Source organism: Carassius carassius, chromosome 24 (assembly GCF_963082965.1).
Source record: "Carassius carassius chromosome 24, fCarCar2.1, whole genome shotgun sequence".
Taxonomy (NCBI): Eukaryota; Metazoa; Chordata; class Actinopteri; order Cypriniformes; family Cyprinidae; genus Carassius; species Carassius carassius.
The window spans coordinates 3,434,172-3,462,096 of NC_081778.1; the positions used below are offsets into that span (position 1 = coordinate 3,434,172).

At 38.4% G+C, this 27,925-nt stretch overlaps 1 protein-coding gene across 3 annotated transcripts; it reads left to right on the forward strand.

The window, feature by feature from the left end:
- limd1a (LIM domains containing 1a) lies at window positions 1-26,850 on the forward strand. Of its 3 annotated transcripts, XM_059507349.1 has the most exons (9): window positions 1-244; window positions 543-1,718; window positions 8,111-8,212; window positions 20,014-20,081; window positions 21,224-21,286; window positions 22,416-22,546; window positions 25,390-25,441; window positions 26,410-26,478; window positions 26,672-26,850. In XM_059507349.1, exons 2-9 carry the CDS (start codon window positions 653-655, stop codon window positions 26,798-26,800), a joined length of 1,680 nt encoding a protein of 559 aa, XP_059363332.1. In that variant the 5' UTR covers window positions 1-244; window positions 543-652; the 3' UTR covers window positions 26,801-26,850. The 3 variants fall into 3 exon arrangements, with proteins under 3 accessions (XP_059363332.1, XP_059363335.1, XP_059363333.1); XM_059507352.1 differs by lacking the exons at window positions 1-244; window positions 543-1,718 and adding an exon at window positions 7,529-7,551; XM_059507350.1 differs by lacking the exons at window positions 1-244; window positions 543-1,718; window positions 8,111-8,212 and adding an exon at window positions 12,451-12,526.
- The last annotated feature ends 1,075 nt before the right edge of the window (window positions 26,851-27,925 follow it).

Consider the following 27,925-nt stretch of genomic DNA (forward strand, 5'->3'; position numbering starts at 1 on the left):
CGCACACTTTCCACTCTCTCTTAGCGCGCGGCGCTCGTGAACTGCTCCGTGGGTCGCGCGCTCTTGAGGGTCTCGCGCTTCTTCATTCACGGAGCGGAGGCGGGAGTCGCTCGGTCTGTCTCGGTGAGCAGAAGACAAGAGTTCACCGACGAGCAGATTAAACTCGCTCTCGTCCACTGTGGAGCAGACTTCGGTACATTTGAGAGTTTCACTCGAGTTTCATTCAGCTATACTGAGAGCTACTGTACCTCCGAAAGTTTTGAGAGTAAGTTAGCAAAGTCCCGCTCGCCTCCGTTTCTTATCAGTTAGCCGTGAGGTCGTTATATAGTAGTTTTCCCCCTCCTTTTTGTCGCTGTTTTCAGTTTTTGTAGTTTTACAGTTTTTCTATTTTCGTCGAAATAGCTTTACCTTCACGCTTGGTCACTAGTTATTTTAATTTGTTGTGATGTTTGCTGTGTGAAAACTTCATCTCTTCACTTGCTTTTGCAGTTCTGAGTGATTGTATAAGCGGCTTTTTTTCCACAGGTGAAAAATTCATGCAGAGAGTTTGAGCAGCTGTTCTCCATCAGTTTACCGCTGGAGATCCTCCTCTGACAGAAGACGTTTAAAAACTCACTTTGTGAGCCTTTCACTGCGCGTTATAGTTGCAGACATGGATAAATACGATGATCTGGGACTCGAGGCGAGTAAATTCATCGAGGACTTGAACATGTACGAAGCATCGAAGGACGGCTTATTTCGCGTGAAGAGAGATGCGGGAAACAACCCGGATTTTGAAGAAACCAGGAAAGTTTTTGCCTCGAAAATGACCAAAATACACATGCAGAAGCAGCAAGAGGAGATGGCAAGAAACAGGATCAATGGAAGTCACTCGAAAGTGTCAGATAACACATTTTATACCAAAGACAGACCCATCAATAGTTATAGACAGGGTGGTGAAGCAGCAGCCAAACCACCCATCATGTCTGGACCGGTGGCTGGCACTGCAAATGTGACTCCATACATATCTTATGAAGGACAAAAGCATCATTTTGCCAGCTTACCTGATGGATCCAGCAACAGGGTATATGACATTAAGGAGACTGGGAATGCTGTTAACCCAATACCAGTGCCAGCCCGATCGGCACCCTCTACCAGCCCCCCTGGCACATGGGCATCAAGAAGTGTTTACCCGTCTCAGACGCCATCATCTCCTTTCTCCAACAGTTCCTCCTCTTCCAGCTCACCTGGAGCAGGTCAGAATTATTCTCCAGTGTCTCAGGGATTCCCTCAAACAGGGAAGTCTCCCTCTCAGTCGCCCACAGGAACGTACATGGATGCAGATCACCAGCCGCAACAAGTTAGCCCTGTTCGGCACTGCCAAGGAGACTCTGACCATTGGTCTGCCAGTGGACCGACGTATCAAAACGGGGGAGCTCAAAATATTGGCACCCCCTCCTCTACCCAGGTGACCCAACCTCCATTGTCTCATGGAGGGAAGCAAGGTGAGCCATCCCAACCCAAGAGCCCTGCACCCGGTAACCTGACAGTGCCTGCTTCTGCCCCAGTTGAGTCGCCCCATGATGAGTCTTCCAGCCCTTCTCGGGTGCTCAAGCTGCCATGCCAGACCCTCCATGTACAGACGGATCAGGGGCCATCTGTGGCTGAAATTAAATTAGAAGCTCTTACTGAACGCCTGGAAAAGGAGATGGACGCCCAGCCAAAGGCTGAGTACTTTGGTGAGCACAACGTGATCACTGCCAGTGTTTTTCTATTCATCTTTTTCACATCTGCAGTAGTGTTTAGCAGCTTACTGACTGAAAAACCCTCTGCTTGTTTCCACTTGACCTTCACTCCGTGTGTGTGTGTGTTTGTGTGTGCGTGTGTGGAGGGCAGGGGTAGCTTGCCACAATGAGCTGTATATTCATTTGTGTGTGAAAGAGCAATGTAGATTCCTGTTGGCGTTGCATTTCCAAACTTTTTCCTTTCCAGAAGCTATTCCTGGGCCTGCTTTCTTTCTCATCTGTTGTTAATTTCTTTTATTTCATTACATTTCAATTACCAAAGGCAGGCTTCACAGTTACCCCTTTTCTTTTCTTTTTTTTTTTGAGTTAGGCTCTGTGTTCAAGTTGATTTCTCACACTAAGGAAAGTTTCCTCCTTGACGCACAGTGTCCGCTGTGTATGAAACTACCCTAAACCAACATCGCCACCCCTATTTTCATTCGCTTTCTGGGCAGTGGGTCTGCAACACAGCTAATCTATATTTATCCACTTTTGTCTCCACATAAGACCTACCAACTGTCTCTGGCGGACTGTTACAAAACCAAACAAACATTTATTTTATTATCTTCCACGCTCATCGTTGAATTTAGTTTCAATGTACATTGGTTACAAGTTTATTGACCTAAGAATAAAAGGATTTATGGTTAAAGTACAGGTATAAATTATGGAGCTCAAGGAAAATGGCATATTGAAAGAGGGGAGGTTCACCCATAAATTAATATTGTCATATACTCAACATCATGTCTTTACAGTATGAGTTTCTTTCTTCTGTGGAATATAAAAGAAAATATTTTGAGATATTTTGGAAGTCAATGGCATCAAAAGTTGGTGGTTTTCCAACATTCTTCAAAATACTTTTTGTGTTTCGCAGAAGAAAGTTAGTTCTAGAGGCTTGGAATGATGTAAAAGTGAGTAAATGATGACCGAATTTTGATTTTTGGATGAACAATCCCTTTGCCATTATGCAAAAAAAGTGAATTTCACACAATGTTCTTATACAGTAACTTTAAGCTGGTTAATTTTCATAGCATGTTTTCCAGAGTTTTTTGTCCTATAATTTTTATATTATGTCTGAACAATCAACACCAAGTTACAGAAGTACAACCCATCCAATGGACTGTACTGTGATTTATTTTATTTTTTTCCCTAGCTTCTGCATCAAATTAAATATGCCATCCATCCTGAGTCAGGTCCATAAAAAACTGTAACACCGTGGCGCCTACATAAACTACTAATATTATGGGTGGTCTCTGTGTGTGGGTCACCACATTACAAAAGGTCACATAAGAAGGAGCAAATTATAATTTGGAACCAATTAAATGAGCCCTTGTTCCTAAACTAGTTCAGTATGCCAGCTTTAATGGCTAAAAGAAACAGTTGAGAAGTGTTTACATCTGATGTGCTTGTCTTTAAAGTTTCGTCTGTGTTCTTGAAAGTGCAGTCTCTGATGATGCACTGAGCACAGTTTGACTGTTTTCCTTGTCTTTATATTCATGCCTGTATAGTGGAAGCAAAGGGAATCAGTTTACTCAGAACTGAATGGAGTATTGGTTTTACTGCCACACAGGTGAAGTGCGTTAAGATTTCAATGCAGAATAGTTCTCACATTAAAGTGTGTGATGGTCTAGCAGTCCCTAGATGCACTTGTTTTTTTTTCATTAAGCTCTGGTGAATCATTTTAGTCGTTGCTAAAGGAATTTCCTGCTGGAAAAGCACAGAGCCATCATAGAGTATGTGAAGTATCTTTAGTACGGTATATATACTGCGAGATTGCAGAAGAGATACAGACATGCAGTATAGACACAAACATCAGCATTCTTGTGACTGAGCCATAGACACATAAATAGTTTCCTTTAAGCATGTCTCTGGACATTCGTTGTTTACATGGACTTTATAATGTATTCACTATGGAAGAGTTGGTTTTGATTGAACTAAATGAAGCCGCAGAGCTAGTATTAAACACATGGAGTGTATGCAGTGCAGCTCACATCCTTATGACCTTTGCACTTTACTTTGGCTTGACAGCCACTCTCTCTCTGATTCATGCTAGAAAATAGATTGAGTGACAAATGCTTTCTTTGGCCAGGCATGAACTGAACAAATCAAGGATTTTGGGAGTTATGGCCAATGGACCCTTTTCACAAACTGATGACATGTTTCTACACTTATCTTAAATTATGTTTTTTTAAAAGAAATGTAATCTACATATAGACTATAATTTGTGTTATGTTACCTGGACATTCAATTTCAGAAAACTAGTTCACTATTGTATGCAGTCAAAAGAAAAGCCCAATCGAAGGCACTGAGGGATGTTTTGTGTCCTGTTGATGCGTTCTGGATGCTGAGTTGGCAGTGAATTGGTTAATAAGCCATGCTGGTGTTTATAGCCTCCGTCTGACAGCTGCTACACTGCCGGGTTGTTGAGGAATGTCTGTGTTTTAGTTGCTAAACGAGGACAAAGAGACGATAATAAATTACAAGACACTTTAGAGAAGTCTAATGGCGGTTATGGCTCTGCTGACATCCGAATGGTTGGCGTCCCCCCCCCCCCCCCCCCTGGAGTGGGTTGTGCTGGGTCTCTCCCTGCTGCTGTGTTTTGTTCTGGAAGAGACCGTGGGATGTGAGTTGGGATGAAGGGAGTCCCGCCTTGTGCACACAGACAAACCAACAGCAGACATTCATGCTTTGTGCCCTGCGCTCTTTTGATGAAGGATTCCTTAATCTTCCCGTCAACTATGGCTTTATCTTAATTGTCATCTAGGATTCTTGGCTTCCTGTCCCTTCCATGTCCTGCTCTCTTGAATGGCTGTACGCTGAGTCCAGAATTAACTGTTTGTCCTACATCTCAATGGTGGCTGAACTGAGAATGTGTACCTGCTGTCATTTCTTAAGCCCTATTTTGAGTTTTTTATTTATTTATTTGACAGAGACCAAAGTCTTGTGGTAATTAAATTGCCGTATGAATCCACATCTCTGAGTTTAGAAGAAGGGATCGGTCCCTTCCCTGTTGTGCTTTGAGGTAATGTGCAGGCATGTTAAATATGGACACTTATTATTGAAATTCTGGAAACGGTTAAAAAATATTGCAGCACTGCTTCACTACATCATTCACAGCAGTGTTAACTCAGCGCTAGAGTTACTCTCTCATTTATATGTGCTTTTAAATGTTTCATTCGCGCGCTGCTCTGACCTGTGTTTTTTTCTGAGCGCCGCATTCACCCGACCAGAGTATGTGAGAGGAGCAGAGTATCTGAGTAGAGCGAGGAGCAGATGTTTTAAAAGTCGGAGTGTCTAGGTTCTCAAGGCGCGCTCCAGCACGAGTACAATTCCCTCCGATCAGAAGGTTATAATGACAGCAATAACCGGTTATATACAGGCTAGTTCTCAAGGAGTTTGTCTGTTCCTTTTACTGAATATTTTCAAGGTTAAAGCGTGATTTAAACAGATTCAGCACATTCATACGCAGTCGCTTTCCCAGTAATGCATTAAAAAAATTAATCTTAGTGCTACTTCATCTGTCTCTGATTTTGAATAAGCAGAAATCTGTAAGAAATGCATCGATCTGTAGATAAAATAAATGACGAAAGTGTACTGTTATTTTCATCACAATACAGAGCAGAATGCAGCAATTATACCTTTTAATGCTGACAATGTTAATAGTTTGGCATGTGGTAGGATAAACAAAGTTTGCACACAATAGCCTAAGTCACTTTGAAACTCTCCTGTTATTTTATTTTTTATTTTAATATAGGCTTCGTTATGAACATACACTGAAATACTTTATCCACGGAGTGAGGGTGGAGCGGTGTTTCTGGTGTCAGTGCGCGCGGAGCGGAGGGATTATTAAATGCTCGGAGCAGAGGGAATTTTTTTGTTAAAATACTCCGTCATTTTTGGTCATACAGATAAAAGTAATCAATCTTTCGAATCCATATACGTTTATTTGTGTGCACTCCGAATAACAACGAAACACAGTGCTTCTGTAAAATAAGTAAAGCAAACAAGATGCAGTTTCTGCTGTCTGAGTCATGTGAACTTGAGCGTGACCCGGGTTAGCATGGATGATTTACATGAAATTTAATGTGTGTGCAATGCACATTGTGCATCATTTAAGATGGCTTTCAGTAAAAAATGTAAAGATCTATTTTATATATATATATATATATATATATATATATATATATATATATATATATATATATATGTATTTTTTTTTTAATTTTTATTTTACTAAAGTTGGCATGCTGTGATCTGTAGGCTACTGTATTTTCTTTTTTTTTTTTTTTTTTTTTTTTTACTGTGAGAGATTCCAGCCAAAAATATATACAACCCGGGAGTGGGCGGGTTAATCGTTTATTAACGATTAACGTGAATGAATTGATAAACACATGTTGTCTGATGAATAGCAAAAACAGTTTTTTATTTTTATTTTAGATGTATAGCTGTAAACAAATACCACTGGTGCTGATGGGAATCCACTGACCGGTCATACATTGAACTCATTTGTATCTTTTGTATATCCTTTCTTTAAAATTTTGTAAAAATCATAAATCTTTAATAATTTTGTGTGTTCGACATTGTTTCTTTCTATATGTCTATAATTTTATTTAGTTTTGTCAGTACATCAAGTTAAACTAAATGAAGGTTTTTTATTTTCAGTTAACATTTATTTTAAAGTAACAAATATTTTAGTTTTTTATGGTTTTAGTTTAACTACAGTATAACTACTGAAAATGTTCAGGTATCTGTTCTGTTAAATGCAGCTTTCACACTTGTAAAATACAAAATGCTCTAAGCACAACATATGGGACTTCCATCTGTATTCTGATAGCGAGTAAACCGCTTATTTTCTGCTTTAGCTGCTGTGCGGTGTATGATTTACTTCAGTGCTAGTGCTGAATGTAAATGGAGATGCACTTTATTTATTTGAAAATGTTGTTTACACCAACTTGGAGCTTAACATTAATGCAGATCTACATTGTTTAGTTACTTAAACAAACAGCTTGTAACTTACAAGTGTGCTGGAAAGAGGCATTGCCATGCTAGATATTATCATCAGCTCTCGGGAGTCTTCGTTGAGCTTCTGTGTGAAAGATACTGTACACGGAGGCAAATACAGCTCCTAGGCTCCCAATTAAAGATTTCCTACACTTCTGATGGTTGGGTTCGAGTCTCATCAGCACGCAGTGCATCGACGGAAATCAACATGTTGCAACATCTTGCTTACAGAAATTTTTGACATTGTCCAACTGTGTTGGATCCAGACTCAAATTAAAAGTGAACCGACATGGTGTTTAAAGCAATCTTGTTTCAATGAAAAGGCTTTTTGAGAAGCAGATGTGTGTCTGATCGTGTTTGTGTTAAAAGTCTGACTGTGCTTGGCAGGTTTGGACCAGGCTTTGCTGAGTGGGCAGAACTTGTTAGCATGATGTTTGCTGAATACCGGATGAAACAGAGGCTCTTTTGTGTGAGGCCAGCGCTGGCTAAGAGCAGATCTCTGTCTGTTTAACACTGTTATCTAGCTCAGGCTTGCTTAAATGTTCTCCTAGCGCATGCCACGTCGACCAGCCTGAACCGAACGAGATGGACAAAGAGCCTCTTGTGCTCTCAGCTCACCTTCCTAACAGACAGCCTTGTGATTTCACTCGAGCTCTTCAGCTATCTTAAGCTCATCTTAATGTAATGTTCTCTTAAGGTCATAAGGGTCTGCTTGTTTACTAATTAGCTCTCACATTACCATCTGTGTGTGTGTGTGTGTGTTACACTATTGGTGGGGAGCAGCAAGCATGTAAGAAGAACAAATTATATTTTCAGTTCTTGTACGCCATTTAGAATAGATTTTCAATGCATTGCATCTCAATATGTTAAACCTTTACTATTAAACATACTACACTGTAAAAACATTTTTTAAATATATACATTTATATATATTTCAATAATGCAAAATAATTGAAATAAAAAATGTCCTGTTTAGTTCGTGTTGACACACAGTGACTGTATACAGGATTTCTGCAATAGCCAAATACATGTGGAATTATGCACAAGTAAAAATAAAGTAAACCAAGAAAAATTAGTAGTTAAAAATATTTGTAGTCTTACAAGCTCCATATTTAAAATCCAGTATACTTAAAGCCTTTGATTTTAACATTGATTGCATTATTAGAGTTCATTAAATGTCCAGTTGTGGTTAGTGTCACAACACAGCTGAGCTCTGCACTGATGCTCAGTCTCCTCTTTAGCATTGCCTTCTCTGACACTCAAAGTTCTTCTTTTTAATTCAAGTTGATAATTTGCAGTGTAGAGTGAAATTGAAGCCTGACGTGGTTTGTTTTGTTGCTGGTCTGCAGGCAGCTGTGTGAAGTGCAGTAAGGCAGTGTATGGATGGAGTCAGGCGTGTCAGGCCATGGGCAGCCTGTACCACGACAGCTGCTTCACCTGCAGCGCTTGCAGTAAGTGTCTCATTCAAACATCTCACTCACGTTCCTCGTTTCACTTGTATCTCTTTATGCCTTCCTCTTGGTTACATCACTGTGTTTACAGTGGGCTTGGTGAAATACTGAATGTTCTTGATAAATGAAAGAGGGTTTGCTCACAGTTTACTTCAGAGTATGGCAGAAATGTTTGAAAGGTCTTTGATTTGGTCTTTTCCTCTCACTATGGCTGCATTTAATTGATCTAATATACAGTAAAAACAGTAATATTGTGAAATATTATTGCTAACAGATTTCTATGTGAATCTCTGTTAAAGTGTAATGTATTTCTGTGATGCACAGCTGTATTTTCAGCATCATTCCTCCAGTCTTCAGTGTTACATGATCTTCTGAAATCATGAAAATATACTGCTTTGCTGCTCAAGAAAAATTTCTGATTATTATCAATGTTGAAAACAGCTGTGCTGCCTAATATTTTTGTGAAAACCTTTCAAAAGATGTACAGTATTCTGTTCATACTTGGCAACAGTGTGTGTTTTAAGTGATGGTTCCTCTGACGGTTGAATTAAACCATCAGAAATCTTATCAGTTAAAGGGATAGTTCACCCAATAATCAAAATTATGTAATTAATAACTCACCCTCATGTTGTTCCAAACCCGTAAGACCTCCGTTTATCTTCAGAACACAGTTTAAGATATTTTAGATTTAGTCCAAGAGCTCTCAGTCCCTCCATTGAAACTGTGTGTACGGTATACTCTCCATGTCCAGAAAGGTAAGAAAAACATCTTCAAAGTAGTCCATGTGACATCAGAGGGTCAGTTAGAATATTTTGAAGCATCGAAAATACATTTTGGTCCAAAAATAACAAAAACTACGACTTTATTCAGCATTGTCTTCTCTTCCGTGTCTGTTGTGAGAGAGTTCAAAACAAAGCAGTTTGTCATATCCGGTTCGTGAACGAATCATTCGATGTAACCGGATCTTTTTGAACCAGTTCACCAAATTGAACTGAATCGTTTAAAACGGTTCGCGTCTCCAATACGCATTAATGGCTGACACTTAGGGCAGTTGTGGTCTAACGGTTAGAGTGTTGGACCAAGGGTTGTGAGTTCGAGTCTCGGGTCGGCAGGAATTGTGGGTGGGGGGAGTGAATGTACAGCGCTCTCTCCACCTTCAATACCACGACTTAGGTGCCCTTGAGCAAGGCATTGAACCCCCAACTGCTCCCCGGGCGCCGCAGCATAAATGGCTGCCCACTGCTCCAAGTGTGTTCACAGTGTGTATGTGTTCACAGTGTGAGTGTGTGTTCACTGCTGTGTGTGCTTTGGATGGGTTAAAAGCAGAGCACAAATTCTGAGTATGGGTCACCATACTTGGCTGTATGTCACGTCACTTTCACTCCCTCTGAGTTAAAACAAACTAATATCCCGGAGTAATTCATTTACTCAAACAGTACACTGACTGAACTGCTGTGAAGAGAGTACTGAAGATGAACACCGAGCCGAGCCAGATAATGTCTCGTTCACGAGTCAAGAACCGTTTATGTCAGACGTGTCCGATTCGAGAACCGAGGAGCTGATGATACTGCGCATGTGTGATTCAGCGTGAAGCAGACTGACACACAGAGCGCATGAACCTGATTCTTTTGGTGATTGATTCTGAACTGATTCTGTGCTAGTGTTATGAGCGCGGGTAAACCGAAGGCTTGAATCAAGGGCAATCATCGCCAATGACGTCATTACGTCGAGCGCAAAGGAACAGGTGAACCGTTTTTTTTTCAACCGGTTTATTGAATCAAACTGTCCGAAAGAACTACTGGTGATCCGAAAACCGATGCAACCAGTTCTTGACTTGTAAACAAGTCAGTCTATTGTTCATTATCTGGCTCGGCTCAGTGTTCATCTTCAGTTCCCTCTTCACAGCAGTTCAGTCAGTGTACTGCTTGAGTAAATGAATTACTCCGGATATTGGTTTGTTTTAACTCAGATGGAGTGACGGCCACATTAAAAAAAGTTAACAGCTTAAGTCATTTGTGGATTAATGCTTATTGGAGACGAGAACCGTTTTAAACGATTCAGTACAATTTGGTTAACTGGTTCAAAAAGAACCGGTTTAGGGCTGGGACAACGCGTCGAGGTCATCGATGACGTCGACGCAAAAAATACTTCGACGCAAAATATGCACATCGATTCGTCGACCTGTTTTTATTTCTCTAAAAAACGTTTGCAAAACGTTTACCTTATGTGCGCTGAATATACGCGATGGCCGGATCAACATTCTGTCCAACGTTATATAACCAATCCAGGGGTTTTTCTGCATTTATCTTTTTTTTGGCGGCTGTCAAAGCCTTATTTGATCGGTGAGTGACAGTGACAGGGCGCGTACGAGAGAGAGCCCCGGCTGCGCGTGCGCACTCACAGTCTTCAAACAACACGAGCGCTTCTTGCTCTCTCTCTCCCTTGTGTATATTAATCAAAATCATTAAACACGATAGAAAAAGGGCGAAACACCAAAGTTTCAAGCGCGCTCGTGCACTCACAGTCTTCAAACAACACGGGACGGGCGCTGTCTTGCTCTCTCTCTCCCTCCCTCCCTCGTGCATATTAACCAAAATCATTAGACACGATAGACAAAGGGTGAAACGCCAAAGTTTCACGTGGAGCATTCGGAGATTTTTTTTTCTCCATGACAGGCTGCTGGCTCCCACTGTTAATTTTTTTTTTTTTTTGGAAAAGCACTCTCTGTATTAGCTTAAAGCCCTCAAGTTTACATTGGTTACTGTATTCTTTCAATTGCTCTAAACAAGTATTTTGGGTGACCTTTTTTATTGAATGCTAGACATCAAGTTGTTGTTATTTTCATCTGAAAGAACTTCTTTTTTCAGTAAGCTAGGCCCTATGTGTTCAGTAAGCTTGTTTCAGTAAGCTATGTGTTTTCAAGGCTTCAAGGTTTTATTGAATGCTATCTCTATACAAGTGCAAAGTAATGCATTCTTAGTCGGTCTTTTATTTTGTAATTTTAAGAGCAATAAACATATATTGCAATGTTAAGGAATTGATGTTTTTTTCATTCAGATATGTAAATCAACATGTATAAATTGTTAGTAGTCAATTAATGGGGAGATAATCGAAATCAAATCGGTCTGGAAAAAATTAATCGCTAGATTAATCGATGCACCGAAAAAATAATCGCTAGATTAATCGTTTAAAAATAATCGTTTATCCCAGCCCTAATCCGGTTACATCGAATGATTCGTTCACGAACCGGATATCACAAACTGCTTTGTTTTGAACTCTCTCTCACAACAGACACGGAAGAGAAGACAATGCTGAATAAAGTCGTAGTTTTTGTTATTTTTGGACCAAAATGTATTTTCGATGCTTCAAAATATTCTAACTGACCCTCTGATGTCACATGGACTACTTTGATGATGTTTTTCTTACCTTTCTGGACATGGACAGTAGACCGTTCACACAGCTTCAATGGAGGGACTGAGAGCTCTCGGACTAAATCTAAAATATCTTAAACTGTGTTCTGAAGATAAATGGAGGTTTTACGGGTTTGGAACAACATGAGGATGAGTTATTAATGACATAATTTTAATTATTGGGTGAATTATCCCTTTAAGATATGTTCTTATCTCTCGTGTCTATTCATAATGTACACTCACTTTGTTTCAGCTGTTATGATGGAATTATTTGTCCATGTTTCTTGCTAGTATGTATGTGCACAGATTTATGTTTGACGCTCGTATTGAGGAAGCAGTAGGTCCGGTTTGTGTTGGATGTCAGGCTTCATCTCAGTTTGTCTGTGTTTTGTGATTGATTGTGTGTTTAGCTTGTGGTTCGGCCGTATATGTGTGTGTTCAGAGCATACAGGCTGACAGGAAACAGCATCGGCTCTGAGTAAGCTAAACTAATCAGAGCTCATGCACTGCGGTGAAGTTCAGATAATCCATGCTTTCATCCAGTCTCGTTTCCTCACACTTTATTTAGCTCTGCTCGGGCCCCTGGGACTGGCAGCTATTTGAAGGAAAATGAGCATTCCTGAGTTTCTCCTCTGCATGACTGGCTCTGACTCACGGCGTCGCTCTCCACAACAGCTCTTTAGTTCTCTGTGTGTGTCCGGAGTCTTGTTATGAGCGCAGTAAACATGTCTGCGTGTACCTCCACCTGTACACAGATTACAAGACTGAAGCTAGTGAGAATGCACAGTGCATAGTTGTGCAGGGGAGCGTGCGAGTGAGGTGGACTGATGGGTGCGATGAGCAGATGGAGCAATGTCTGATGTGTTTGGGTCAGCCGGAGCCAGAGAGGGAACGAGAGAAACAGGTGTTCGATCTCTTAGTTCAGAGCACAGTATGTGAATGAAGACACGAATGCTTGGCCCAGTGCATTGCAAGTTCACAGTCCCACTGTAGATACTTATCAATAGAGTAACATAAAAGGAGTTCACTTCAGATGTTACTAATTTTTTCACACATTTATTTTTTTCCATTTTCAATTTCCTCGATTTTGTTTTTACTGGTTACTTGCAGTTCTACACGTGTTGCCATTCGATATTGCGATATATTGTGATTTTTGGTTAGTTTTTTTTAACTCTAGACTCGGGGTGGGAATCTTTAGGCACCTCACGATAATGCAATGCAATGACAAAATGATTATCAATGCATTTTTTTCTTTTATAGATTTTTTTTTTTTCGACTGTGTGATTTCCTGGTACTTACAAAACCAAGTATTTGTAATAACTACAAAAATCTAATTATCAATTTTATATTAAATTTATTTGCGCATTTTTGACTTTTTAAAATACAAATTACAAATTAATAGTAATTCAAAACAGTTGTTAAAAATTTAACCAACTTAAAAAATTACAAGGAAATATAAGGTAATAGAGGGGAAAAGAAACGCATTACCAGTAATAAACAAAAAATATCTAAAAGTTCAGGGAACTACAGTTGTGGCCAAAAGTTTTGAGAATTACATAAACATTAGTTTTCAAAAAGTTTGCTGCTAAACTGCTTTTAGATCTTTGTTTCAGTTGTTTCTGTGATGTACTGAAATATAATTACAAGCACTTCATACGTTTCAAAGGCTTTTATCAACAATTACATGACATTTATGCAAAGAGTCAGTATTTGCAGTGTTGGCCCTTGTTTTTCAGGACCTCTGCAATTCGACTGGGCATGCTCTCAATCAACTTCTGGGCCAAATCCTGACTGATAGCAACCCATTCTTTCATAATCACTTCTTGGAGTTTGTCAGAATTAGTGGGTTTTTGTTTGTCCACCCGCCTCTTGAGGATTGACCACAAGTTCTCAATGGGATTAAGATCTGGGGAGTTTCCAGGCCATGGACCCAAAATTTCAACATTCTGGTCCCCGAGCCACTTAGCTATCACTTTTGCCTTATGGCACGGTGCTCCATCAAGCTGGAAAATGCATTGTTCTTCACCAAACTGTTGTTGGATTGTTGGAAGAAGTTGCTGTTGGAGGGTGTTTTGGTACCATACTTTATTCATGGCTGTGTTTTTGGGCAGAATTGTGAGTGAGCCCACTCCCTTCGATGAGAAGCAACCCCACACATGAATGGTGTCAGGATGCTTTACTGTTGGCATGACACAGGACTGATGGTAGCGCTCACCTTTTCTTCTCCGGACAAGCCTTTTTCCAGATGCCCCAAACAATCGGAAAGGGGCTTCATCGGAGAATATGACTCTGCCCCAGTCCTCAGCAGTCCATTCACTATACTTTCTGCAGAAGGTCAATCTGTCCCTGATGTTTTTTTTGGAGAGAAGTGGCTTCTTTGCTGCCCTTCTTGACACTAGGCCATCTTCCAAAAGTCTTGTCCTCACTGTGCGTGCAGATGCGCTCACACCTGCCTGCTGCCATTCCTGAGCAAGCTCTGCACTGGTTGCACTCCGATCCCGCAGCTGAATCCTCTTTAGGAGATGATCCTGGCGCTTGCTGGACTTTCTTGGACGCCCTGAAGCCTTCTTTACAAGAATTGAACCTCTTTCCTTGAAGTTCTTGATGATCCTATAAATTGTTGATTTGGGTACAATCTTAGTAGCCACAATATCCTTGCCTGTGAAGCCATTTTTATGCAACGCAATGATGGCTGCACGCGTTTCTTTGCGGGTCACCATGGTTAACAGTGGAAGAACAATGATTTCAAGCATCACCCTCCTTTTAACATGTCAAGTCTGCCATTCTAACCCAATCAGCCTGACATAATGATCTCCAGCCTTGTGCTCGTCAACATTCTCACCTGAGTTAACAAGACGATTACTGAAATGATCTCAGCAGGTCCTTTAATGACAGCAATGAAATGCAGTGGAAAGGTTTTTTTGGGATTAAGTTAATTTTCATGGCAAAGAAGGACTATGCAATTCATCTGATCACTCTTCATAACATTCTGGAGTATATGCAAATTGCTATTATAAAAACTTAAGCAGCAACTTTTCCAATTTCCAATATTTATGTAATTCTCAACTTTGGCCACGACTGTACACCTAACCTTTTCAACTGGTGGCACTTGCGCTACTAACTTTTTCAGTTACTGGCGCAAAACATGATTTGGTCGCAGAAATTATTTATAGTAAGCCGCTCTGGATAATAATGAACAATAATGAAACTGTATTGCATACAGATGTGCTTTTTATTTTACTTGCCATCTTTTAAACCACATGTCTTCTTGTTTTATTTCTTACAGTACACACAGTGCATTGCTCCGTCTTGGTATCTTAACCCAGGGGCGTAGCTGGGGTCAGTGGGGCCCTGGTGCAGGCTGTACAGTGAAATTGTTTAATTTGTACTGTATGTTCATTCTATTTATTTATTTGTGCTATTTACACAATGTTTACATTTTTTAAGTTTGTTTTTGTTAATTTAAAATAGCACTGCATAGTCTTCACTGTAAAATAAACGTCCTGAAGCAGAGCTCGGTTCAGTGTTGCTGTCCGTGAGACGCTGCTCTCTCGTGCGCACCGAACACAGCGCGAGTAACCAGCTGCTCAGTTCAGCTTTCCCGCATCTTGTGTTTTAATGCTTTAAACTCTTTTGAATGTTTAAATTGGCAAGCCAACTTGACGTATTGAATGCTCGGAGCACGTTATAAAACGTATCCTTAAAATACACATTTCTATTTTAATAAATGCTCATTTTAAATCATAGCATAACACATAAGTAGGTACAAAAATAATTAGTGATACTTTTGTGACCCCATAAAAATGATGGTCGCAATGGCATTTCAAAAGGTCGCATACACAACCATTTTGGTCGCAGTGTAGTTCCCTGAAGTTTACAGACAGTCACAGTTATGGGTTTTTCTTAGCATTATTGCTGTTTGATTATTCCTGATGACATCATAGACAGCGATCGCTTTAATAGGCTGCATTCACACTAATGCACAGATCTGTTTCGACATATCAGATATTCTGTCCTGTCCTTAAGAATTAACTGACTGTGTTTACTTGAATTTCTTCTCATAAAGTACTTGGAGATGCAAGTGCATTTAATCTCTCACGCGGAGTTATGTGCAGCCACGAGCGAGCTTCAGAACAAACACACGCAAAGCACACATGAGCATCTCTCGAGTTTTGTGTATCCAATGTGTACTCTGTTCCAAACAGCATAAACAATGCCTACGTCGAGCATATCTTAAATAAAACACTGAAGAAAGCACACACTGTGAAGCAATGTGCATGTTTCTCACAGGCATATCCTGAGCAGTGAAGCCCACAACTGTCTCAAAAAGCTCAGAATCATTGAACAGAGAATCACAATCCATCCAAGAATTTAGTTTTCACCCTTAAGGTGAAAAGGTAGCACCAGGTTAAAATTGCATCGTGCAGAGAAATAAATAAATATATGTCTCACTGGAGAATAATAAAAAAATAATGTAAAATACCATTATAAAGCAAAAAGGTTACAAACATTATAAATTGTGTATTTTAGTTCACCTCACTCTTCAACAAATCATTTAAATGTAATCATATTCAGAACAGAACAAGGATGAAATCTGTAAGTTTAAAACAAACATACATTAGAGTAGCATTCATTTATTACAAACGCCAAGCTTAAACAAATGTATTTAAAGCAAAAAAATTTGCAGTACAAATAAACTTGGCTCACGTTTCTCTCTTTTGGGACAAATTTAAATGTGTGCACTTTGCTTTACTTCACTTTGCAACTTATGTTCCAGAAAATACAGTAAATAGACACCAAAATGGCTAAATGTTGGGCTGTAGTTTGGTCATGGTTTTTGTTCGTTTTAGCCATCAGACATTGTAGACACTGTGTAAATGACTCGTATAGTATAGATGTCTTCTGCGACTGTAAGTCCACAACTTAGACAGTCAGCAAGCTCAAGACTACGGTGTTCTACTGTAGTTTTAATAATAATTCAATATCATTTGTTTTGAATAACAGTTAAGTTTTTATGGTGGGGATTGAGCTGAATCAATCCCCTATACTCAAACTGATCCCTCAGTAATATCCCACAGCAGAAATCATGCTGTGTTTAGATCAGAAGGCTTCATCCAGCAGAGAGACTTTCTTAGAAAAAGCATCATAGACTACACAAATGGCCCATATAAGGGAAAATGTGAAGGAAAACATTGCAAAGCCCCCATAACACTTAAAATCTCAACCGGCCAAGAAGAAATGCTTTGATTTTGTTCTTTTTTTGGACACACTTCATGGACTTCATGCACCAACTGGTGCGAGGGAAAGAAATGCTCTTGAAGTATGTTACGTTTCAGACTCCCCTCTGTGTACATCAGATGAGTCTCTGTATGTCATTCATTACTGAACACAAGCTCACAGACAGAAACACAAAAGTTACTGACTTTTTACCACTCCCAAATTCTTCATGGCTTCTCTGTGAAGTCCCGGTGTTTGGCTGAGATGCCAGCATGGTTTGTGTGAAGGGACAGAAGATCATTGTTCTGGAGCTGGGAGGAGGGCAGCCTTGTTCGTGACCCAGTCCACATGCACTCAGTATCAGACCCACCAAGGATTAACTACCATTTGTGTGCTGTACATAAGTTTTTTGCTGAAAATGGATGGTATGGTGGCTTGGTAATCGTGTATCATCCAATGTATTTATAGATACAGTGGCTCTAAAGAGATGTCAGTGCATTGATAACAAAATAACAAAGGCAATGGCATGTGCACACAAATGCTGCTAGACCTTTTCTCAGAAACACCTTGACTTTTCTGAGCAATAAGTCAAATTTGTTGGTCCTAAAAGGTTAGTTGCCTCAAAAGTGGAAATTCTGTCATCTTTTACTCAATCTCATGTCATTCCAAACCTACATGACGCTTTTTATGTAGTATTTTTAAGGAAAACGTCTTTAAAAGCACCTTTTCGTTTGAACTGAATTTGGATGGAATGGAATGTGATTACAATATTTCTCAGGAGTTAATTTGCTTGAAATACACATGTGGTACTGTATGTACACAGTTAAACAGAAAGGGATGACTGAATTACGTGATAAATCTGACAGCTGAATTACAATTAAATTCCGGTTTGCATTGCTAACATTTGGTGAACATCATTGAGATGCTTGTAGCTAAAGCTCTCGAGGTTCAAAATGATCCATATGCTTCACTTTCAGTAAAATATGTCCATTTGTTAGTCTGGTGTCCTCCCGTGAGGAAGACACGTGGGATGAGATCCATTCATCATTCATCATCTTTATTTTCCTTCTGAGGAGACAGAATGGAGTGTTTCTTAGAAATCCTGCACTTGTGTCTCTGCAGAATACAGCTGAAGTTAAACTGGAGAATAAAGTTAACCTCCATTCACAGAGCAGTTTCTCTGTACAGTCATAAATCTGTCATCACGTTCCTCTCCTTTCCCAAAGGTACTCATTCATTAGATGCCAGTGTTCAAAAAATCTTGGCTTGATTAACTTAATTGTTGGTCTTGGGGAAATATAAAACATTCCTGAAAAAAATATGTGCAAGTAGCAGCACGACTGTTTTCAAAATTGATAATAATCAGAAATGATTGTTGAGCATCAAATCAGCATGGCCATCACAGGAGGAAAATAGTTTTTAAAGACGTCTGGTATTTTGAATGTTTAAAGGCAAATTATGTGCAATTTCATCAGTCAACACCCATTGCCGAGTATTTTCTCCTTTAACCTGCAGTGACCCAAACACAGTCTCAGAAATGTGCTTTGAAAATGCCCACTTCCTGTCAACTTGCTTTTAATATCATTAGCAGTGCCTTTCTACCAAAGGATACTGATTTGTAGAAGGTTGATGCCTGATATGATGAATGGGAACGTAGTTTGTGTAATATTAGCACATTATTAGCAGTTTGATAATGTAGACAAGCCAAAAGCTGATGATGTTAATTTATTATTACATGTCTGATGTTGTAGAGAGCGGTACATGAAATGCATTACCATTCTGATACACTGAATTGTAGATGACCTGGTTTAGCTCTTCCTCACCCTTGCGTGTTATAAAGTCAGAATTGCAAGATATGAAACCGCAATTCTGAGGAAAAAAAAGTCAGAATTGTTAGATAAAAAGTCGCAATCACAATGTTTTATTTATTTTTATTCAGTGGCGGAACCAGGCTTCCATATTCAAGCCATTTTAAGACGTAAATTATTTCCCTTTACAAAAACCGTTTAAATATGTCATTGATTATCAAGAATGAGTTTTAAAGGATATAATTAGTGACTAATATTTAAATGGAAAACAGCCGTTTTAAATTAATATTTCACAATATCTGTTTTTACTATTTTGGATTAAATAAATGCAGTCTTGGTGAGCAGAAGAGACTACTTACTGAACCGAACTCAACACACAAAACCGTTTCTGCCGAGCATCATTTGACTATTGAAGCTGAGCAGTGATGGTTTCGGCATGAAAGTAAACGCTCACTGGCCCTGGGACGTGTGTTAGTCTGGACGACAACAGCATGAAGGCTTTCATTGAGCTTTGGCTCATAAGGGTTAACTACATCGGCCTGAACCCCCCTCTGCAGAAAATGTGTGGAATGTTCCCCTTTCCTGTGGGACGGGGTCTGTCTGAATGGGGAGGGTTTGTCTGTCTGTCTGTTTAGGTAAAAAGCCAGAAACAGTCCGGATTGGGACAGGAAGTCCTCACCATGGGCGTTTGAAAATGGCAGCGAGTGTCTGAACTGCACATTTTTCAAAGTGCTGACACTTTCTTAATTTGTTCATTGGATTCAATAAACCTTTCCGTCATGTGCTTCTAGTTTAGTCCCCTGATTTATTCTCGAACTTGTAAACGTGTATCAGATTCAGTTTTAACATTGTTAGGTATTTCTCCGAGGTCTTTGCTGAAGGTTTAAGTGAGAACAGAGATCAGTTAAGATAGTGACGGTGTTTATATCTGCAGTCTTCTGTGATCATGCTCAAGCCGAAAGCATGTGAGGTCATGCCATACGCTTTTATTGGGGAAAGGTAATAAACAGAAGATCCTGTCAACACCTCATTAGCAGGGTTATTAAAGTGAACTCAAACTAGTTTACTTTAAACCATAAAAACACATCTGTTACTTGAAATAAAATAAACATTAACTGAAATAAGATATAAAAAAAAGAAACTTTGAACCATTTAGTTTAACTTGATGTGTTTAAATAAAACTGAAAAAATATATATATATATAGAGACATTTAAAAAAAACAATAACTAGTAAACACAATAAAATTACTAATATAAAAATAAAAAAACGGATATATATATAAACTAGATATATTAATTGACATATTTATGAGTGTCCTGTAATGTCACTGGATTGATGCTAAATGTCTTTGTGTGTTTTCTGCAGGTCGAAAGCTCAGAGGGAAAGCCTTTTACTACGTTTGTGGGAAAGTGTTTTGTGAAGAGGACTTTCTGGTATGCTGTCTTCCCCTCTTCTTTTTTATGGGGTTTTCATGTCTGAAAATGTCTTGAGACATGTCTTACAGTCATAGCTCATAGTTATGTCAGAAGAATTTGTCAGATCATCTAAAGCAGTGGTTCCCAACCTTTTTCAACTCGCGGCCCACACAACCAAACACACATGTTTGCGCGGCCCACTGCAAAACAATTAACTGACCCCGCTATTGTTGGGTTAATAACTTATTAGAAGCTTATTAACTGTCTTTACTGAATAAACTGGCAATAAACAGAAAATAACTTGTGAAAATAACTTGTGCTGGCACCGCTTGGCACTACTGCTGTTCTGTAGCATATGCAGCAAAAATATCTAAGATAAATTGGATTATTATCCAATATGCGAGCTCGAATAGTGGAAGCATAGTTACAGTTTAATATTTAGTTTTTGTAATTTACATATATGAAATAATGTTATTATGTTATGACTTAGACATATTTACATATATGAACAATATAATTATTTATTTTAATAGTAATTGCCATCAGGCCCACAGGTTGAAAACCACTGATCTAAAGCATGTCTGGGATCCAGCATTCTGAGATGTTATTATCTTAGATTTTAATACAAAAAGAAATTGATTATCAGAAAAGTAATTTGTGCAAAAGTGACACGACTTGAAGAATGTCTCAGTATTTGAGAATCTTGAGCTTCAGTGGAAGCTAGAAAATCTGAGTTTGTACATAATCAGTGTCACGGATTTATTCCTTTCATTTGATCAGTAATCTGGAAATAAATGATATTTCTTTACTAAATCCCACAGCTTTTCTCTTTATTTTACAATTTTCTGTGTTTAAGTTTGCCACATTCATGTATTGTGTAGCTGTTTGAAAATCTAATTACTGCTACATTTTCCTTAGACAAGCAAAAAAAAATGGTGCATAAATAGCTTAAAAGAGATTAACTCGAATGGTGCTTCAAATGAGCATTCCAGACAAAAAAATTAATAAATAGAGTTTGTGTTATTATTTGAAGGTTTTTAAATTAGATAAATGATTATATCTGAGCTGTTAATGTTGTGTGGGTTAGAGAAAATGAAGTAACAAAGGTAATGAGAGTCAGCTGAAAAGCTCACGTCTGTCCTCGCTCTTGTCTTTGGTAGTACTCTGGGTTCCAGCAGTCTGCCGACAAATGCAACGTATGTGGACATTTAATCATGGACATGGTGAGTCTGATGGACCTCCACACCCTGCATCAGTCACAATATCACACTACTGAGAATCTCACACTACAGCGCTTGAAGGAATCGGATGGTTTCATCTGTAACCCTATTATACAGTGCCTCCTTAAAGGGTTAGTTCACCCAAAAATGAAAATTAGCCCATAAATTACTCTTAGGTGTATATGACTGTCTTCTTTCAGACGAATCCAGAGTTATATTAAAAATAGTCTTTGATCTTTCAATCTGTTTAACGGCACTCATCGGGTGCTGCATGCATCAGTCCAAAAGAAGTGAAATAAAAAGCACCCATTCATTAAAAATGGTCTCTCACAGCTCCGGGGGGCTGCTTCCATGTAAGTGCCATTAACGGGCTTAAAAGATCAAAGACAGTTTTTAATATAACTCCGACTGGATTTGTCTGAAAGAAGAATGTCATATACACAAAGGAGGGTGAGGGCCTTGAGGGTGAGAGATTTATGACCTAATTTTCATTTTTGGGTGAACTAACCAAGTACAATTTTAAACATGTATGTATACAACATTATTATTGTTAACTAAAACCATAAGTCATGTTTGTTAAATGATAGATATATACGTTTTACTTATTTTTAATTTAAGTTGATTTACTTAACTGAAACTAAAATTAAAATGTTAATTAATAAAAACTATATATAAAATAAATATATATGAAAATAAATGAATAATATTTTCAACAAGTGAACGAGGCAACCTTTCTGATGTTTTTGTATTTAAGTCCTAAAATAACTAATACTAATTAATACAATTATACTATAGACATATTAAAAACATTATTTAAAAAATAACAAAAACATTCAACAAAATTACTAAAACTTTAACTAAAATTAAAGTGAAAACAGAAAATATTAAAATAAAATTTAAATCAAAATGTTAACAAAAACAAAAATAGTATAGACTAAGATATCACTGGTGCACAGTAAGTTCAATAATCAAATTATGAATTTATGTTAGTACATAGTACCCTTCAAATAAATTGTAACTTACATCTAAGATTTTTTTCTCTTCTAACAGAGGCTCGTTGACATGATAGAAGCATGTCACACACAAAATGTGTATGTGTTGGTTGTGTTTGTCAGCATGTTTTCCTCCTCAGATCCTGCAGGCGTTGGGAAAGTCTTATCACCCAGGCTGCTTCCGCTGCGCCATCTGTAACGAGAGTCTGGATGGAGTGCCTTTCACTGTGGACACGGAGAACAAGATCTACTGCGTGAAGGACTATCACAGGTGAGTTTGTGTGGAGCTGCAGGTCCACGGCCAGTCATAATTCTTCATTATACGTTTAAGTGTTTATTCATTGACTGTTCGATCAGACCGCTTTTTATGTCCATAAGACTTTTAAGTTCATAAGACTACACTGGCTGTGTCGTGCGTGTTTTATGTGCAGACCACAAGCATAACTCTACAAAAAGAGGTGTTTTCCTGGTATTATTTTTGCCGTATATTGTCTTTTTGCACAAATGGTTTATTTTGCTGCCTGTCACTGGAGATTTTGCAGTGGCCTTGTTTGTTTTCAGTCATCTAAACTGCCTATTGTGAATATCAAACGTGTATTTGGTGTAACAGAATATGTTGACATGCTTTAATGTTCAAAAACCACTTTATTTTTCAAATACTGTACATTATTGTAGCTCCTCTATGCCCATCTCTCTCAAACACATCGTTTTCTACAAAGTCCATCCTTCAGACAAGAGCAGTCTGCTCTGATTGGCCAGCTGACCCAGTGTATTGTGATTGGCCAATCACCACAAGCACTCGTCAGAAATCTAACGCCTTTTCCATAATCCCGAGCTTCACCTTTGTGTGAACATTTGGGCGGCATTATGCTAATCTCGCCACATTGTGATGTAGACGTGGGGGCGTGTTTAAATGAGCCGTTTTAGAGGGCGTGGCAGAGTCTTAACTTTGATCAAGAATATCTCTTTGGATCTGAGACTTTAGTCTTTGCAGCTTTACAGATCTTCTTCATGCACCAAGAGCTTGTAACACTCCAAAGAGAAAGGAGAAATTGAAATCGCATCATATGACCCCTTTAACCTTCACTTTTAGATACAGTATCGTCATATTTTTGTAGTAACTTTAAAAGTGAACACAATAAACTACACAGTCAGGCAAGAGTCAGCTGTGTACTGAAGGTGGAAAAAAGGAACTGAATGATTGAACTTTGCTCTCAGGACAAGCAAATATTTAATATCTGTTGTTACTTTATATCAAGGGTTTCTTTGTAGCCAAGACTTGTCCTTTTTTGTGCCTGCTGAAGTTGTCTAATAAATCGACCATGAGAAATACTGATTCAAGTATAAAGTGTGACAACTAGCCCAGCTACTCCCCTATTTATTAAGTTTATGTTGGCATTTCCTTATTTTAGACCTGCTTTTGATTCAAGAACTTTAAATTGACCAAAACTGCAAAAAGGGTTCCACCATATACACTAGAGCTGTCAAAATAGCTGAAAAACTAAATTAGAATTTTGTTCTCATCAATTGCATTATCAAAATTCTAATTATATTCTAATTTAAAATGCATAATTTCAGTGAGGGTGAAGAAAAAAGCTTTTGGCTTCTCTCCTGATGCCACAAGAGGGCGCATCGTGCAAAATATTACTAATGCACTTTTATTCAAAGCACAGGAATACTTGACTGTGAAGAAAAGTGCATCATATTTAAAATAATGTTCATAAACCAATTATCATTAATAAAGTTGCATAAAAAAACAATAAACAAAACCGCATCATGTGTGCATGCATAGTTTAATACAAAGGGCGGAAAGCCAATCACATTTTTCATTTAAAAACATGAGATGCAGTGGAATGGGGAAAAAACCCACCATAAAGTCTTGAGATATGTTTTTAAAATGTTGAACTTACATTCATTTTACATGGCTTTCTAAACATGTGGGTCTCTTGTGCTAGACTCGAGTGCAACGGTGATAGAGGATGTCCCTTTTGCATTTTGTGTGAACGGCTTGGTTTCAGTTCTGATGTAAACAAGATCTTCTCCACATTGATGTTGTTTTCAAACTATTGCAGAAAAAGAGAACATCACAGCAGAGGTGCATCTAGTGGCTTATTTAAGTTAATTACATTAATGTTATAAGTTATCTGCTACTATGTAAAAGAAACTGCTGTAAAAAGCACCTTATTCGTTTAAAGTGTTTGCAAACCAAATGTTACTACACTTTTGTTCATATAGCAGTAGGCCTACTTTTAAATGAAAAAAGTGCACAGTACACTACTTTTGAATGCATTATTAGTTTTGTGCATAATGCAATCATTTGCGGAAAAAAAAAGTAATCGTTGCCCAGCACTAATATATATATAGGGCTAGATTGTGTCCATTGGAAATTATTTGATTGTTGTTTGTTAATTGCTGTGTTTCATGTACAGTAAGTCATAATCTTTAATCAAAATTGATGTGCACCAATAAGTCATGTATAATAAATATTGCATTCCATTAAAAAATAAGATTTGTCCATTATGACTTGTGTCCGTGACTTTTGGCTGGCAAACAAAGATTCACTGCAGATGTATACAATGACTTGATGGTAGATGTGTGCTATCTGTTGTTCAACTTTCTCCATAATTTCTTCCACAGTCATTTTGCTAGCAGTAGCTTGATGTAATGCATTTTACTGTGAGTTTATTTGAGTTGAGGGTGTGTGTGTGTGTGTGTGTGTGTGTGTGTGCGCGTGCACTTAGCTGCACTGCAAATTCTTCCCATGCATCCTTTGCCTTGAGCATTGAACTGAGCAATGATTACCCCAGACAGACAGACAGTTAGGTGGTGACCATATGGAAATGAAATCAAGTGCTTTTCTACTCTGTCCTTCTGGATTGGGTTATTCACAGGCTAATCGAAGAGCCAGTAGATCTGCAGTCTGGTCCAGTGGCTTTCTTCCCCTCTTCTCAATCAAACTTTCATTTCCAAGTCATACAATGGCCCAAAAAAGTATTTGTATGTTATTGTACTCTGGATAAAGGGTCATGCTGATATGACTTTAATTGAAAGAAGAAGAAAAGACATTTAGTGGATGATCTGTGGGATTAGTTTTCTTTCTCTTTTCATCTTCAGAGTTCTTGCACCTAAATGTGCAGCATGTAATCAGCCAATCCTGCCCTCTGAGGTAAGACACCAGATCAGACACTCCATAAACTCTCTACATACAGAAACAAATCTCATTTGACTGTTAATAGTAATCAGTAAAACCCCAGGAAATCACTTAGTTACACAGTTACAGAATACATTAAATTCACTATATTTCCAGCTGAAATGAACACTAGAGGCAGTAAAACACCAACAACCTTTATACATTTTCACACAAATGTTGATAACCAGGGCAGATAATTGATTAATGCATGCATGGTTCACAATATTGCACAGTACTATATTATATTATACTTTTACCATAGTGCATGATTTACCTTGATACAGCACCTACAGTTTACCAACATAATAATAATTTCAGTCATGTTTAACTTTTGGAAAAAAACTGAACATTTAGCCCCAGTCACTGGAAATTTCACTTCGAGACTGCAGTTAAAGCATGCTACAATAAAAACGAGCTGAAAATGTCCTCAGCCACAGGCCGTCCGAGATGTAGCTAAGTTTGTTTCTTCATCAGATTTGGAGAAATGTAGCATTGTCACTTGCTCATCAATGGATGCTCTGCAGTGAATGGATGCCGTCAGAATGAGAGTCCAAACAGCTGATAAAAACATCACAATAATCCACAGCACTCCAGTCCATCAGTTAATGTCTTGTGAAGACAAAAGCTGCTTGTTTCTCCAAATCTGTTCCCATGAAGAAACAAACCCATCTACATCTTGGGTGGCATGAGGGCAAGTATATCTTCTGAATATTTTCATTTTGTTATATTCTTGAGTTATACTGTCACCTAAAAGATGTGAGGAAAGCAAAAGCATGCATTTCCTATGAGTCTAGGCTGCATTAACATAAGGAAAATAATTTTTATCAGTTGTTAATAAATGGTAGATGATCTTTCTGTTTGGTTATTGGAGTGGAGAGAGCTTTCGATGTGGTCATATCATTGTGGTAAGTTGTGGTCATCTCACTGGTTGTTTACTGGTTTAGGGATCAGATGAAACCATTCGAGTGGTTTCCATGGACAAGGACTACCACGTGGAGTGCTATCACTGTGAGGTGAGTGACAACGCTCAGTGGTGTCATCTGTGCTGATTTATTGTTATTCTCAATGGTTAATGCAAGTAAAGAGACCTTGTTGATGAAAAACAAATCTCCACTTCCGCTCGAGGCCTGCCTGCCCTGACATTAATAAAGACCTGCTCGTGTCTTAGATCAGAGGAGTCATGTCAGTGTGAATCTGTTCCCGCAGGACTGTCATGTGGAGCTGAATGATGAGGAGGGTCACCGCTGTTATCCTCTGGACGGACACCTGCTGTGTCACGCGTGTCACCTCCAACACATGGACCCTGCTGCTAGCAACTACCACAGCCAGTTTTAAACATCTGCCACCCCCCAGTGAGTGCTCAGAGACATCACCGTTCGCCAAAGACACGCAGCTATTGCACTGCCAGAAATCACAACTGAGACTGAGATTACAAACTCTGAGACACATTATTATCATTATATTGTATTGTATCAGAATTATTTACTTTACTGTGTTTTTTTGTGCATTTATTAATATTTTATTAGTTTGGATACAAAAAAGAAAATAGTTTAGCCTTGTTCGTATAATACAAACGCTGTAAACAATGAGCCTCTGGCTTATGCAAAAATACTGCTACAGATTTCTGTAAGTAGCGCAACCATTACATATATCGTTACAAAACTTCATCTGAATCTCTCAAATGGCACCTAATGGTGTATAAACATTTATTTTAATTAAAACTGTGCTCAGTAATTGTTTTGATGGTCCTGTGCTGGTCAATATGGTCCATTGTTTTAGACACCAAGCAGAGTAGATGCTACATCATACAAAATCTTATTATTTTGATTTTTTTGGTTATTGATGCCATTGCAGGCATACCTAATACACAGTCAGCCACGATTTATTACACAAATGAAATAATACAAAAACAAGAATCTTTTATTTAATGAGGAAAAAATGACACAGTCCACAGTGCAACAGACCAAATAAACACATGCATATTTATGAATGTATATTTATTATAATAACAGTATTTTATTTATTACAAGCCCCAGCTTCATGAACATTAGGAAGTAAGCTTTTAATGGTCTAATGCGATTTCATTTTTTTTTGTTTATTCCTAAAACTAATGCAGATATTTGTGCATGTGTCCGTACTGACTGGATGATCTGTCATTTGAAATCAAACTGACCTTATTTACTTTATAAAAGAGTGAGTTTTGTTATTCAGTCATGCACTCGAGTGCATTCTCACAACTCACAGGGCTGTTATTTCAGACCTAGAGCTTCTGTTAAAGACACTCATTGTTTGTACATTTTGTTGTTTTGTTACATTTTGAGTTGTTTGCCAAGTTTGGTCAATGGGATCAAAAGCTATTCTTGAGAAATGCACAAATGTAACTCCAGCTTTCCTCAACTATATATTGTTTAAAAGTTATTACTGGAAGTACTTCGTAAATTATTTGTATGCCTGTTGCTT

Excerpts from the sequence above, each read along its gene's own strand:
- limd1a (XM_059507349.1), top strand. The coding sequence starts at position 653 with ATGGATAAATACGATGATCTGGGACTCGAGGCGAGTAAATTCATCGAG. Across the intron at positions 21,287-22,415 it reads GACATTTAATCATGGACATG|ATCCTGCAGGCGTTGGGAAA; the intron begins GTGAGTCTGATG and ends TTTCCTCCTCAG. Across the intron at positions 22,547-25,389 it reads TGCGTGAAGGACTATCACAG|AGTTCTTGCACCTAAATGTG; the intron begins GTGAGTTTGTGT and ends TTTCATCTTCAG.